Source organism: Rutilus rutilus (assembly GCF_951802725.1).
Source record: "Rutilus rutilus genome assembly, chromosome: 9".
Lineage (NCBI taxonomy): Eukaryota > Metazoa > Chordata > Actinopteri > Cypriniformes > Leuciscidae > Rutilus > Rutilus rutilus.
Genome location: NC_140223.1, coordinates 15,873,521 through 15,888,526, shown reverse-complemented (window position 1 = coordinate 15,888,526; position 15,006 = coordinate 15,873,521). Strand labels below are relative to the sequence as shown.

The 15,006-nt window shown below is 34.5% G+C and overlaps 1 protein-coding gene across 3 annotated transcripts; it reads right to left on the bottom strand.

The window, feature by feature from the left end:
- Nucleotides 1-5,148: 5,148 nt before the first annotated feature.
- On the bottom strand, nucleotides 5,149-11,623 carry LOC311297238 (uncharacterized protein). 3 transcript variants are annotated; one of them, XM_084419457.1, is made up of 11 exons: nucleotides 11,292-11,574; nucleotides 10,671-10,792; nucleotides 10,555-10,579; nucleotides 10,428-10,474; nucleotides 9,715-10,319; nucleotides 8,931-9,036; nucleotides 8,695-8,841; nucleotides 8,537-8,597; nucleotides 6,721-6,884; nucleotides 6,548-6,631; nucleotides 5,150-6,372 (listed from the first exon to the last, which is right to left on the bottom strand). In XM_084419457.1, exons 1-11 carry the CDS (start codon nucleotides 11,476-11,478, stop codon nucleotides 6,352-6,354), a joined length of 1,569 nt encoding a protein of 522 aa, XP_084275583.1. In that variant the 5' UTR covers nucleotides 11,479-11,574; the 3' UTR covers nucleotides 5,150-6,351. The 3 variants fall into 3 exon arrangements, with proteins under 3 accessions (XP_084275584.1, XP_084275583.1, XP_084275582.1); XM_084419458.1 differs by lacking the exon at nucleotides 10,555-10,579 and having other exon boundaries at nucleotides 5,149-6,372; nucleotides 10,428-10,493; nucleotides 11,292-11,623; XM_084419456.1 differs by lacking the exon at nucleotides 5,150-6,372 and having other exon boundaries at nucleotides 6,430-6,631.
- Between the last annotated feature and the right edge of the window lie 3,383 nt (nucleotides 11,624-15,006).

Below are 15,006 nucleotides of genomic sequence, written 5' to 3'. Positions count from 1 at the left end.
TATTTTAAACTAACGTTTATAGTATATTAATGACTGATTTTTTTTTGGCTCAGGTATGGAATGCATGTCTAATACATCGAAAAGCATGTTGGGTTACAATTTATTGCATGACCCCCCAAATAAGAAATGAATGCTTTTGTGCATTATGACAATATGTAGAATTTTTATTTTGCCCATTTGTTTTATTCTCATTAACATAGTGCTTTAAAAGTGTGCTCTTTTTTTTATTTTATTTTTTTTATTAATGTGTAATCCGTATGAGATATAGATTGTTTTTATGCAGGTTTGCGGAAAACAATCACTGTCATTTGATACAGGACTTTAAAATTCTGAAGAATTTGAATGATTTCAACATTTTTGAACAGGTGCACATTACTACAGTAGTATACTGTGCCTCTGAAAACCGACAAGCGTAGCAAATTCTGAATGCATTTATTTCTGCAGGTTCTAATGTGTTTCAGAATCTACCGACACTTGATTAATAAATACAAATTATATTGTGCAGTAATTCTTATTTTTGGTTGATTAAAATGTCAATAAATGATTCTTAAATATTTTATGAACATTGTGATGAAGAATTATTTTGCTTGTTTACACCTGCTGATATAAATGAATATTTATGCAGATAAATGTTCAAAGAAAAAGAACAGTATATCAGCAAATAAACATCACTGAAAATAAAACATTCCAGTAATTTTTCCAAGCAACTAAAAGGCAAATTTCTGATAATGACTGATGAAAATACATTAGAAAACGATCAAAAACATGTTTTTCAATACATTTTATACTTTTTAAAATACAAACGTATACAGCTGTTGAAATAACATATTTACATTTCTTTAGCATTTATTTGATATGAAAAGCTTTAACTTTTTATTTGATATGAAAAAATTCACGTAGGCTATGTGATAATAAATTCGGCAGTCCACCTTTTCCTCTTTATTACTGTTACCTATATATAGATTTATTAACATTTATTGTATTTTTTATTGTCATTAAATAGGCCTGGTTTTATTATTTATTATTCTTTATATTTTCAATATTCAGGCTAATGTGCTTACAAAATGTTTTGTTTTTGAGCAGAAAATTGACATCAAACTGAAACGCTGTATTCTTAGCTTTTCATTATAACCCATTATAATTATGAGTTCATAGCGCGTTAGACACGACAGCTGGTTGTAATGTGTGGTGTGGCCTCACGATGGCATCAAAGGAATAAACGAGACGGCAGGCAACGGGGTTCCTGGTTCTGTTTGGTGAGTGAGAGAAAGAAACCTTGCCGGTTTATTTCAGTCTAGATCACAGCGCTCAGAAGCAAGTGCCGAATGTACTCCAGATTTGGCCCAGACTCAGTTGCTATCTGGGCTGTATTAACCTACAATTGTTTATGAACATCATAGGCTACAGTTACGGGAAAAATTATGTGATTATTTTATTTACCATGAATTTCTGCATAAATTGCTCTTAAAATTTGATCTAATCTCATACTAACAGGATCGTTTATTTAAATATCACGCAAATAACTTTTTTTTTTTTTTTTTTCATATTACAGGATTGTACGTCACTAGTCTAATAACATCCAACCGCTAATCAGGAATCAAACAAGAGTCCAAATAAAACGTCTTAGTGTGTGAAAATGATTATAATTGGGGCAAGTTTACTGTAGGCCTTCCCCTTTATCATCTTTTTCTTTTCTTTTATATATATATTTAATTTTTTTTTACGTATGGATGGTGCAACATTATCATGTACACAATATCATATCTAAATATATTCTTATTTATTAGTTCTGATTGGGGTGTCTTAATACTCCTCCCTTGCGTGTTTGAAGCAAAGTGTTAAGTCAAAGAGTCTCTATAGCGCATAATCATAGAAAGAGAGAGAGAGAGAGAGAGGAATAATTGCAAACATATTTTTGATTGATATTTTGACTGTCTTTCGCTCTTTAAACCTGAAGATGCAAACCAAGCATTGTGCAAAACCATAACATACAGTTAGCTGAACAATATTTTCACATTATCTTTGAATAATAAGATTTCCCCTCTCCCCTCTCTCTCTAAAATAATGAGAGGGAAAATATTTTCAGAGGAAGAAGAACATATAGTGGATTTATATATATATATATATATATATATATATTAAATCTTAGCTCCATCATTCATGTTTAATTTCAAGCACACCATTTACTAGAAATTTTACATCATTTCATTGTAAAAAAGTGAATCATGTGTAAGTCAGATCACACGCTTCTGAAGACACGCATCTGGGGAATGCAAGCTGAGACAGTGTGCGTGAGAAGCTTAGAGGCGTTAACTTGTGGCCCTCAAGGCAAAGGGCATTTCACTCAGCAGTCTGTTTACCTTCCAGCTGACTGAGCCTGAAGGTGTATACGAAAATCATCTTCAAAGAAACACACCCCACAAATCCTTCAGCAATAAGCTGCTAAGTAAAAGTGATCCTTATCAATTTGGCAAGGGATAGTTCAGTCAAAGAATGCTGCCATCGTTTACTTACCCTCATGTCATTCCATAAATGTATATATTTATACATCATCAGTGAAACACAAACAGAAAAACTTTGTGCTGGGGACTGGAGCTTTCAAAAGCAGAATTGTTACTGTTAACTAAAACTCTAAAAAATGAGTTTCCGTTCATTAATATAAAGTAGATGAAAACATAAAACTTCAAATTAAATTAGAAATGTTACCTTGGCAACTAAATGAAACAAAAAATGACAAAAACTTTCAAGCTTTCAGGCCTCCAAAAAGATGCAAAAGCAACATAACATATTGTTAAAGTGGTCTGTACATTATAATCAAAGTCACACAACAGCTTTGTGTGAGGTACAGATTAAAAGTCATAATTGAATGAAACTCTTCCGCTCCAGCTGTGTCCGGATCAACCAGTCAGTGAGCTTAAATTGAAAGATCAGAACAGTCTCTTGTGAACTCTCATGAACTTGCTAAGGAGAAAAATGTTACTGCTCTAAACTGGCATGAAAACACAAAAACAGCAGCAGTCAAATTTAACAGCTTTATTATTTTTTTTCCAAACACCATCAGCATGTATACAGTATGTAACAGGGACTGTGTCTTAAAACAAGACTTATTCTCTCTCTCTAACAGGGTCAAGATGAAAACAACAAAGCAACAAGATAATTACACTGGTATCTCATCTGTACAAACCTGCCCCGTAAATGCCTCTGGCACAGACCTGTGAGATAAGACTGATGGGAGTCCTGAAACTCATTTTAAGTTTATGAAAACGCCTCTTCCCACAGTAATACAAAAATAACACCAAATACCAATAATACAAAAATCTCTTCTACCTATGCATGATTATAGATAATCGCAGACATGGCCAAACAACTTTTGTTTCCACAAATCAAATGTGACTCAGATCTGTTTTTGTTTTTGTTGTTTTTTCATAACAGTGTGAACGGCACAAACAAAGTGGAATCTGATTTGGGTCGGATGTTTTGCAACGCGACCTCAATCTGAATATATATATATATATATATATAAAAATGTTCAGAAAACTGTCTTTATCCTCATTTATCCCCCTATGACATTGGCAATAAATCAGAATTGTGAACGTATGGCCTTTGTGACCTCATACTTTATCTGCAGCACTTAACAGGTAATTAACTTGGAAACAACATGCATTAGTAATTTTTTTTTATAAAACTACATTGTCCTATAACTTACCCTATTATCCTCAATAAAGAATTTGCCACATCAATAAAAAAAAAGATGTATTTAATTGGCCAATAATATTTAATGTCCAATGTAAACTCACATACACCCTAACTTACAATATATACTATTAACTGATATGAGCACACTAATGTAATGTAGTGCTAATGTAAATGTAAATGTAAGCACACATAAAAACAGTTGCAATCAAAATGATACAACCTGCAAGACATTTTGCTGCTGATAATGAAATTTTATGGTAACAATTCAACAAAGACATCAGTAAACTATGATAGCAAGTTTATTAATACACATCTGAGTGATTCCGAGAGTGTAAAGTTGATGAAAATGAAAAATGAATGGCTCTAAACATTCATATATAAAATTATTTAACCCACAAATGTCACATTTTTTGCAGAATATTTTATTCTTTATAGCCTCCAATAAACACTCCTTGTAAGTGCTTAGAAGCTTCTGTAACCTCTCTACTGCAATCTTGGCCCATTCCTCACATTTGGTCTTCAAATTCAGTATCTAATCAGTATCTCTCACAGAAAAATTGCAGCTATAATTTCTAATTTATTCCCACTCCCATTAATATGCTATGTGTCTATTTTGTTTTTAAAACCATATTCATGTTAAAAATAAAATAAAATAAAAAAGATAATCGCCACACTTTACAATAGAGCATAAACAAATATGACTAAATATGTCATATACATACAGCACCCATAATATTTTTGCTATGCAAGATATGAATCACCCCCTATGTGCCCATGTAACATTACCTGTGTTACATGGTGCAGGTTAAATAATGTAAAACAGTTTGAGATATACTAAACATAACTGTTACCTATTACAAAAATATGCTAAATACAATGTAGTTGGAAACAACTTATAGTACCCAATGCCCAAAACAAATAACTTTCATTCTATCAGAGGGATAGTTCACCCAAAAATGAAAAATCTGTAATCATTTACTCACCCATTTGTTGTTCAAAAACTGTATGAGTTTCTTTCTTCTGTTGAACTAAAAATTTGAAGAATGTTGGTAATCAGACAGTTGATGGTAGCCATTTACTTCTATAGTAGGAAAAAAATACATGGAAGCGAATGGGGTCCATCAACTGTCTGGTTACCAACATTCTTCAAAATATCTTCTTTTGTGTTCAATAGAAGAAAGACACTCATATAGTTTTGGAACAGGTTCTATCCCTTTAGGAAAAGCTTAAATCAGGGTCACACTCATGACTCTGTATTACTGGCTTATCATTAATACAAAATACAACATTAAGAAATGGACAGCTTTTGCTTACACAAGAGCAATTTTTTGTAAAATTAATTAAGAATATTTTAAAGCTTCTTACCTCAAATACTAACATATACCTTGTAATTCATATATATATATATATATATATATATATATATATATAATTATTATTATTTTATTTTTTTAAGTCTCATGCTCGCCAAGGCATTTGATAAAAAAATACAGTAAAACTGTAATATTGTGAAATTACTAGAATGTTTATATTTTCAGCATCATTACTCCAGTCTTCAGTGTCACATGATCCTTCAGAAATCATTCCATGAGCTGATTTGCTGCTCAAGAAACTACAGTAGTCAACATTTGAAGTGGATCAAAAAAAGTCCAAAGTTGTCCTAAGACAAGAACGGGTATTGTTAAAAATGTATGTATAACTTTGATAAAAGTTTTTGATCTACTTCAAATGTTGACTATTGTATTATTATTAATGTTTAAGAGTTGTGCTGCTTAATATTTTTGCTGAAACTGCTATTTTTTTCAGGATTATTTGATCATTAAAGAGCAGAATTTATTTGAAATAAAAATCTTTTGTAACATTCTAAAAGTTTTTACTGACACTTTTGATCAATTTAAGGCGGTCTTGCTGATATATCATATTTTTTCGGACTTTTCTTATTGAACAATAGTGTACATCAGAATTCACTTACACCTTTGCAAAATGGAGAATAAAACCCAGCAATAGGTGTATATTGTTGTAAAAAGCTATTTGGAAACATCAACATATATTGTTGTGCAAAAGCAAAATGCAGCAAATGCATTTTGTCAAAATTGTGTCTCCTAGATTCAGAGAAATGGAGTGTAAAAATTCAATAAAAAATCAAATCTGTTCCATTGTTGGCACAGCTTCTGCATTTTGCTATTGTACGCCAGTATATGTAATCATGACAGTCTCCTCAGTATCACAACTATTTACTCTTGGAGTGAATAGGAACTGTGGCATTCGACAGACTCATAGGTCTTTCCACATTTTTTTCTTTTTAAAACATTTTGCTACTCGAATGTAACTAACAGTGGAAGTTTCATAGAAACCAGCTAATGAGCAACCATTGTGTTTTTGCACAGCGAAACACCTCACTTTTCGCCTGAGCACTTAACAAAATCTATGGTTGCATAATACATAGCTTTACCTTGCCCTGAAGACTTTTCTCATTATCCACAGAAAAAAGAAAAAAAAAGTAACTGATAACTAAAATATGTGTGTGTATACACATGTACATATTGTCTTCATTGGCAGGTTAAAGCTTGTATTCACTCAAAAACATTTACCGTCAGTTAACAGTACTGCGTGGCCATGCAGAGAAAACAACTCATGCTAGAAGCCAAACCACTTCTAAATCATGTTGTTGATGGCCTGAAAAACAAGAAAAACAATTCAATAACCACATGGTTTAAGAATTTGTGCCTTGAACAAAACATGTCAGATATATTCGTGCAATGTAACAGGTTAAGTGCATCAGTTTAACACCATTTCAAACACTCCTGTCCTCATAGCACACCAGTCATCTAATATTAAACATGCCTCTCACCTTGATTTTATTTGACTGAAAGAAGGCTGCTTGTCCACATGGCTTGGAATCAACACTGTTCATCGTATTGAGGCGAGCATGTTCCTATATGAAAAAAAAAGAAAAGAAAAAAACCTATGAAACTCCTACGCAAGTGATTTATGTTAGGGTAATGGCATGAACGTCATTCTCACCGGAGCATGTATAAAGCACTCCATTTGAAGGAGGCACTCAAGCGTTTCCATCATCTGCTCCTTGCGAAGAGTGTGCAGTCTAAGATGGCCTGCAGACTCGTACAGCTCCAGTTCACGCACAGTGTGGTTAAGAGCTACTGCTGCACATTGCAACGCACTGAGCCCTGCAAACAAAATACTATCCATAAATCCCTGTTCTCTTCACATGCTTTAGAAATACACTTCCACTTAGCCATTTAGCATATGATTTGATCAAAAACAACTTCAATGTGTGAAAGCTCATGGCCAGGATCCAAAGTTATTTGTCTGGTAACTTTATCAAGAAATACAACATATTAAATCATGTAAATTGCAAGAACCTGCCATTGCATACAAGTGCTCTACTGAAGTGACCATCTAATAATGCGTGATATGACTTTTTACAACCTGAACTTACCTTGCCTTGTCATTAAAATAATTAAATTAATCATTAAATTGATAATAGTTATATACAAACTAACACGCACAACTGCTGAAAACTTCCAGTAATTAAAAAGCAATCCAGCCCCCTGTCAGTGGAAATTAATAACAGCTGGTTCAGTCCCAAATGATGGCCTACAAAAAGGTCTCATTGCCAAGGTGTCACACAAGACACATCTCATGATGGGTAAAAGCGAAGAGCTGTCTCAAGACCTTCGCAACCTAATTGTTGCAAAACATAATGATGGCATTGGTTATAGGCGCCATTCTAAGCTTCTGAATGGTCCAGTGAGCACTTTTGGGGCCATAATACGGAAGTGGAAAGACAATAATTTCACCATAAATTTGCCTCAACCAGTGCTTCTCGCAAGATTTCTGATAGAGGAGTGAAAAGAATAATCAGAAGAGTTTTCAGCAGTTGTCTTGGCTTTCCATGCCTTTTTGCGCCTCCCTTTCTTCATGTGTTCAATACTTTTTCCCTGAGTCATTTCACAATATTACACAACTTAATTTCTGAACTTATTTTTGTTTGTTTCTTTGTATGTATGGCTTACTTGGGTTGTTACCAACATCTGGTGAAAATCTCATGTCAATAGCACCTTTGGAAATATATTTACTGAGAAAAATTATGACGTGTTCAATACTTATTTCCCCCGCTGTAGATAGATAGATAGATAGATAGATAGATAGATAGATAGATAGATAGATAGATAGATAGATAGATAGATAGATAGATGTTAAATATGAGGGAAGAACAAAACAATGAACTCAGTTAAGGTATTCATCTGACAAAATTATTGGGCAAAAAAGGCTTTTTTTTTATGCATAGGCAAAACAAAAAGCTCACAGGAAACTAAACTAAAGACTGGACTTTGCATCAACTACAACATAATCAGTTATTCATATGTTGTTGATTCTCTCTTGTTTTTGCATGTGTTCTTAATTTATTTGTATGACAGCCTGGCCAAAAACGTATGTCCGCACAATTTAAGAAATATTTATAGCTGGTACATTTTCTTCAAATTGATTCATTTGCACACAATTTTTACAAACTTTCAGCTGCTAGCCCAGATCTTTAACCAATAAACCACATCACTTCTAAGACTTTCTTTTGTAATGTAAATTCTGATTACAAAACATACTTTCACAACAGGATTATGAAACGACAAAGTTTGTGACTAGTACTACAAGATTCTTTCTAAGGTTGAAGTCACAGCCTTACTCCGGCAAAACCTCATAAAAGATTTGGAAAATGCAAATAATCTGGATGACTTTTATGGAAATGAATGGGGAAATAATAACTGGTCCCCTAACGCACAATTACATTATTAGCATAAATAAATGAAACTGAACATACCATTTGCATCTCTTTCCTCCAAATTAACATATACGCCAATTCTCATTAAACCTTTCAGGACCTGACAAAAAAAAAAAAAAAAAAAAAACATTTACAGTATGAGTGAATGTGTAGAGGTGGGATCTGTATGCTAATATTCCAGCACCACATAAATTTACCTCCAAGACTCGAATATATCCATTCTCTGCACTGAGATGGAGACATGTCTTTCCATATCGGTCCTTCGCATTGATATTTGCACCAAGTGACACCAAATCAGCCACCATGAAGTGTTGATTCTTCTGTGCAGCAAGATGAAGAGCAGTCTAGGAAGAAAAACAGGCCCATGCAACATTTATGCGTGTTTGCTGAATGACTGACACTCAGAGAATATGTATGTATGATTGTTTGTCACCTTTCCCTCTGAATCTTTGATATCTAGTTTCTTCAGAGCCATCATCCTTCTGGCAATAACATACACAAGGGATCTCTTTCCCTCCTCAACAACTCTGTGTAAAAAACTGTGGAGAGAGCACGAAAGCAGTCACTTTCCATTGCATGATCTGTTCCCTTTTCAGTGTCAGGGAAAAGCTATTGCTAATTGTAAACGGCTGTGTTCAATAGGTGGAGTTCTACTGGCCTATTCCACGGAAAGGTAAACAATGCATCATCTTTTAATGAGTCTGACATAGTTGTTATTTCAACTGGTGTAGTCTTTCAGGATGTTTGTCAGGTTTACGTGAAAGGTCATATCAATTACCATTGTTCCAATTAATTCTGTGTGCGAGAGGGCTTGTTTAAAGTGCCATTTTTGTTGGTACTGAAATGCTTCCAATTTCAACCGGGTTCCTATGCGAGCCATTCATCTCTTTTATTCTGCCCTGCTTGAGGAGTTAATAATGGGGTTTGTCATAAAGTTGTGAGCGGAAAACTAACGCAGTCACTTATTGAACGTGACAACAACGATGGGTGACCCAATTTCGTTCTTTCTGTATTTCATAAAAAGTTTCAAATGATAAAGATGGCACTACAAAAGTACACTTGCAATTCTTGCTACTTGAAGATTATTTTCAGAAACTGTGCATTTTCTTCATTTTTATAAATTACAGCCGTACTTTGAAAGATTACCCATTAGAATCTGCATGAAGAAACCATCTGCAATGGTTTCAGTGAGTTTTTGAAAAGTAAAATGATCTTACATCCTTCCGGTTTCGTCTACAGCAAGAAGCTCTTGGTCAGATATCTCCTTCAGCAGATTCTCCTCTCTTTCCATTTGAGTACAGAAGAAGGTCATACCGCTGCACTCCTCCTGCTGAGATTGTGGCCATGGTGGACACTTCATCTTTTGTGGAGAGACCTCCCAGACTTCTGGGTTGGGACTTGCATGGAATGATTCTTGTGGGAAGGGCACTTGGTATTCGCAAGAGTTTACAGCAGAGCAGCTCATTCCATTTAGATCATCACACCTGTACTTATCGGACTCATAACTGCTATATTCTTCCTGATTCCCAAAGAAGACATCGGTACCCTGGCTGTAAGTTGGGGACGGGTAAGAGCTGCACACAGAATGGACAGGCGAGGTTTCAGAGGGTACAGAGTAGCTTGGAGATTGAGGTATCTCATTCTCCTGACCGTATGTGTTCATCAAACCCGGTTGAGAAGCTTCTTCAACCCAGAACTCTGAAGAGCATGACGCTGAATGGGTTTTGTTTGGTGATCTGTATGACTGACAGGTCTTAAGATCCTCCTCCAACACTTCTACTATAATAGCAAGCTCTTCCAGACCCTTTGTTTGATGTTTCTTCTGTGGCAGACAAAATATTTCTCACAACCAGCCTATGTACCAGGTAACCAATCCAAAGAAGTTTCCACAAAAAAAAAAAGGAGCTATAGTTCTGCAGAAGTCACTCACCAGAAAATGTCTCCGGTTTCCACCTGTGGTAACTCGTTTCTTATCTCCTTTGTACCAAAGACATTTCTAATTAGAAACATAATGAGGTTAAAATGATCATGCTAACATTTACATATTTCAACCTTACCTTTAGATGCCTTAGATTTTTTTCCCTAAAAAAAATACAGTCAGACCATGATCAACATGCCTCAATGTGATTGTAAATAAATGGAAGAAGAAACATCATCAGATACATAATCATACCTGCAGATCTTTATGGTCAATACCCTTGGCAATCCGTATATTTCTGAGAATGTCCCGTACTGGCATTTTCACTCTAACTCCAAGGTATTTCTTTTCAGATGTGGACTTGTGTTTCTTCAGTCCTAAAGGAATACAAGACAATTAGAGAAGCAGTGGGCTTTATATCTGAAAATATAGGCCTATTTTCTTTTCATGTCATGTCATTCTGGAATGGGACATACCTAATGTGATCTAACAGCACACAAACCCATTTCACAATTCAGCAAGGAATTAATTTATGATAGATAGATAGATAGATAGATAGATATAAATAAATAATATATATATATATATATATATATATATATATATATATATATATATATACACACACACACACACACACACACGCACATAATAACATTTATTATATAGGCCTATGTCAAAATGATTGTGACATCTTAAACCAATTTAAGACGGGTTTGATGGTTTTAGCTGCTAAATAGGCCTAGCTAGGTAATAAGACCTAAACCATCTAAGACCAGCAGAGCACACCAGCTTAGGCTGGATAGACTTAAACCCAGTAGGGTCACAATGATTAATCTTCTCCTGGACATTGTTCAGGAGATATGTTGTGCCCACCTGTTTGGGAGCTCTTCTTGGCGTTACTGTCCTCTGACGGTTTCTGCGTTGTTATCCGTAGATTTGCCCCACTTCCATTTGAAGGAGTTTCTGCTGGCAGCGGTGACTCGTCGCACGAATAGTCGCGGCGTTCGGTGTCTTCAGGCAACATATCTCGCCCGGTGGCCTCTACCTGACTGCTCACCATCCTGTTATCCGGTTATAAAGCTGACTAGAACGTGCTACGCGTTTATGATAACAAACATAAAATGGTCGAGTAATGGGCTGCTAGTCCTCATTCAACAGGTGTGTAGTGGAAGAGACGATGTGTTTTCATTACCTGACTTGAGGAGGCGGGGCAGTCAAAGTATCTTTGATATATATTTGCGAGATGCGAGAACAGTGAACCCATGTGGAGCAAAGATGTTAAGTCGAAGATGAGCTCTTTAATTACATGCAGACTAACTCAGTTCTGTTGAACAAAATAGAATAAAATCAAGAAAATGTAACCCTAATATAGCCTAAATAAATAGCCTAAATCTTAAATTGAACCTATAATCTATTCTGAGGCTTATAAAAACATTAATTTTGTAACTATTTTTTTCGTCCTCTAAATAATATAAAGCAATATAACCTTAATAAAGCAGAGGAAAATATCCTGACAAACTTTTGCAGCGTAAAACTATGATTATTATTAATAATAAAATATGTGCATTATAATCACTGAAAAGCAGCGTACGTGGGATCTTCATCCTTCAACTTTGGAGTTTGAACTGTCAAACAAACTCAATCCATGACGTCCAGAGAGGATTCTGGATTCCATTTGGCTCTGCGTGCCATATTAAATCATACACTGACATCTACCGACGACACTCAAACATACACACACAAGTCCGCTTCAGCTGTATATTAGTCTGAACCAGGTCAGAGACCAGTTGACATGTCTGTTCTTCCCATGTGGAGTAGTATCTAATTATTGAAAGAGTAAATCCTTCTGTTTAAAAGTGCTTGTGAATAGCCTTTATGCATCTGCCTACTACAGTAGTTCTGTTGTGTTTGTTTAATGTTTGTTCTGAGAATAGACATGCCTTTGCTTTCCTCACTGGAATTCCTACACAACTTGCAATATTCTAAAAGTAGCCTACTGTCAGTCATCATTAGAGCGCCACCCTCAGGCTGAATAACGCAAGCAAGGACATTAGAATTCTGCCAAAAGTGTTGCTCAGCGATTAGTGTTGCTCAGTTGATCATAAACTAGCGCTGAGACACAGGTGCATGCCGCTACTGTTTGTTAAATACATTCACCTTATAAATCCATATTTACATCCGGCAAATAGGCAACCTGTACTGGATCATCATATAACGCCTTATTCGAAATATAGGCCTATATGCTTGTACATTAATTTGTGCATGTTATTCACCTCTCAATTAATTCTTCATCACTTTAATGATATATTTGTGTGTTTTTTTTTTAAACTTATACATATTTATAATAAATGTTAATAATCTGACGATGTTGGCACATATTGAGTCATAGCAAGAGGGAAAAAAAGATGGAAACTAGAAGAAATAAGACTTTGCACCAATCTGTTTCGCAGATTAATACACATTAATTAATTGATGCATTTTTTAAGTCCCAGTAGACAGGAATCATTGTATGATATTGTTTAGTTATAGCTATTGTACCTAATTAGATTTATTTAACAAAAAACACATTGATTTCTAATTATTAATTCGATGAACGCTGCATCAACACTAGGTGGCAGTGCTGCACTGCCTTGCAGACGCCACGGTATAAGCCACCTTTGTGTCTTTTGCTAGAAAATCATCTAATAATCTATGATATATGATTCAAAATATCCAATGTTAATAAATTCCATTGTGCCTTCTTAATCTAAATCAATATAAATATATGTTAGGATATAGGTTGCAAACTGTAACAAACAGTTTCATACCATAGTCTCATACAGGTCTTTTTAAGGTAATGAGGCAAAGTGCTTATAAACATAATTAAAAAGATGATATTTATTATTTTTAAAATAGTTTCATCAGAGATAACATTTTAAGTTTATCCCCTTCTAGAACATAATTTTGCATAGAGTATTGAAAGGATCAAAGAAAGATTTTTTTTTTTTTTTTATAGTAATATGGTTGGTGCATAACATGGTGACACATCTTCATGTCTACAATTCAATGTTGCATTTTTTTTTTTTTTTTTTTTAACGGCTTTGGTTTCAATCATTATACAGTGAACCTAATCTCACATCTATTTTGTGCACAGGTTCCTAATATATCAAGTAACACCTGATTGAAGCCCTGATAATGGATAATGATGAGGGGCAGGTGGTCTTTTTCTACTTTTTTTTTATTGTAAAAAAAGTTTAGAACTGTCTGAGAAAGATGTGTGAATAGCATGGATGTGTATCGATGATCTGCATGCCACATTCCTGACAACGTATGGATCCACGAACAATAACGTTGGAGCTACAATTAATCTTGTCACCTAATCTTGTATACATTAGCACAAGCCCACACTTGTAGTATAAGTCAGAAAATACTGAGCGTTAACTTGACCTTAATTTGACAAACTGTTTTTCAAAGATGTATGAACTTATTCAACTAATATTTCCATGTGATGCACACATTCAGAAAGTGTTTAAAATCAAGAATTTTACCACATAATCAGGATTGGGAGGGAGACCCAGACTACTGAGAAATCGGTTGACCACTCCTTTGAATATTCTTTTCTTGGACATTAGTCATTATGTATAATTTATAATCCTGGTGTTTTGTTTTTTTAGATAAGGGGGACTCACAACTTCTGAATATATGAAGAATAAGGGAATTCCAGGGTACCATGTTCCTTGGAAGAACTTGACCCGTCCTTTTATGGAAAGCTAGTGTTTAACCAAGATAAGCTTTTAAAAAATCCCTGGCAAGAAACCATTTGCTGTTTATTCACAAAAGAGGAAGTATGTCACCGTTTAGGGCCATTAAAACAGAGACTGCAAAGTTTATATTTTTCTGAAATGGTTAGCTGTTCAGTAGCCTACGTGTATTGGGTTAATGCTTAATCACAGTGTTACATAGCTCTAAATTATTTATAACAATTAGGCTTATCCTTGATTTAAATGACTGGTTTAGTTGAGGTTTAAAAACACACTGAAAAGGACACTTGAGTTAATACTGCTGCAAAGATCACATCAAGTTTATCAGATTGATAATTCCTTCCCATGAACAAATAAATGTCTACTTAACAAAACATTAGTCACCAGAACAGGTGAAAAGATATCACCACAGGAGCAAGTTTCAGTGTAGGCTATCTGTTTGGCACATTTCCATCTAACTGGATATCGTTTCGTATCGGATAAGTTAATGTTTTTTAAAAATTGTTATGCAATGCATGTTTATTGACCTTGAAATTATGTGTTATGAGGGTTCACATGCTGGTTTCACACACGCACAGTACACACACAAACATTTTAGAAAATTTTCTTTCCAAAGGTTTGTTAGTCTAGTTTGTTAGAAAACATTTTCAGAACTGATAAATATGGCAGCTTTATTTAATGCAGGTTATGTTATGATGCATATGTACATTAATTATTGCAGGGGTATTTTTTTTTTGGTAACTAAACAGCTTTTAATTTACATTGTAAATTTTCACTGAAATGATTTTCTTGGCAAAAATATAGCTACAAAGAAAGTGCAAAACCTCAACATTGCTTTCGGTCTGATG

What these genes read in the sequence shown, in the direction of transcription:
- LOC311297238 (XM_084419456.1), bottom strand. Translation starts at nt 11,478, where the DNA reads ATGGTGAGCAGTCAGGTAGAGGCCACCGGGCGAGATATGTTGCCTGAA. An exon ending in TTGACCATAAAGATCTGCAG is followed by an intron (nt 10,580 to 10,670) that starts GTATGATTATGT and finishes TATTTTTTTTAG; the next exon opens with GGAAAAAAATCTAAGGCATC. An exon ending in GGAGGAAAGAGATGCAAATG is followed by an intron (nt 6,885 to 8,536) that starts GTATGTTCAGTT and finishes TTTTGTTTGCAG; the next exon opens with GGCTCAGTGCGTTGCAATGT.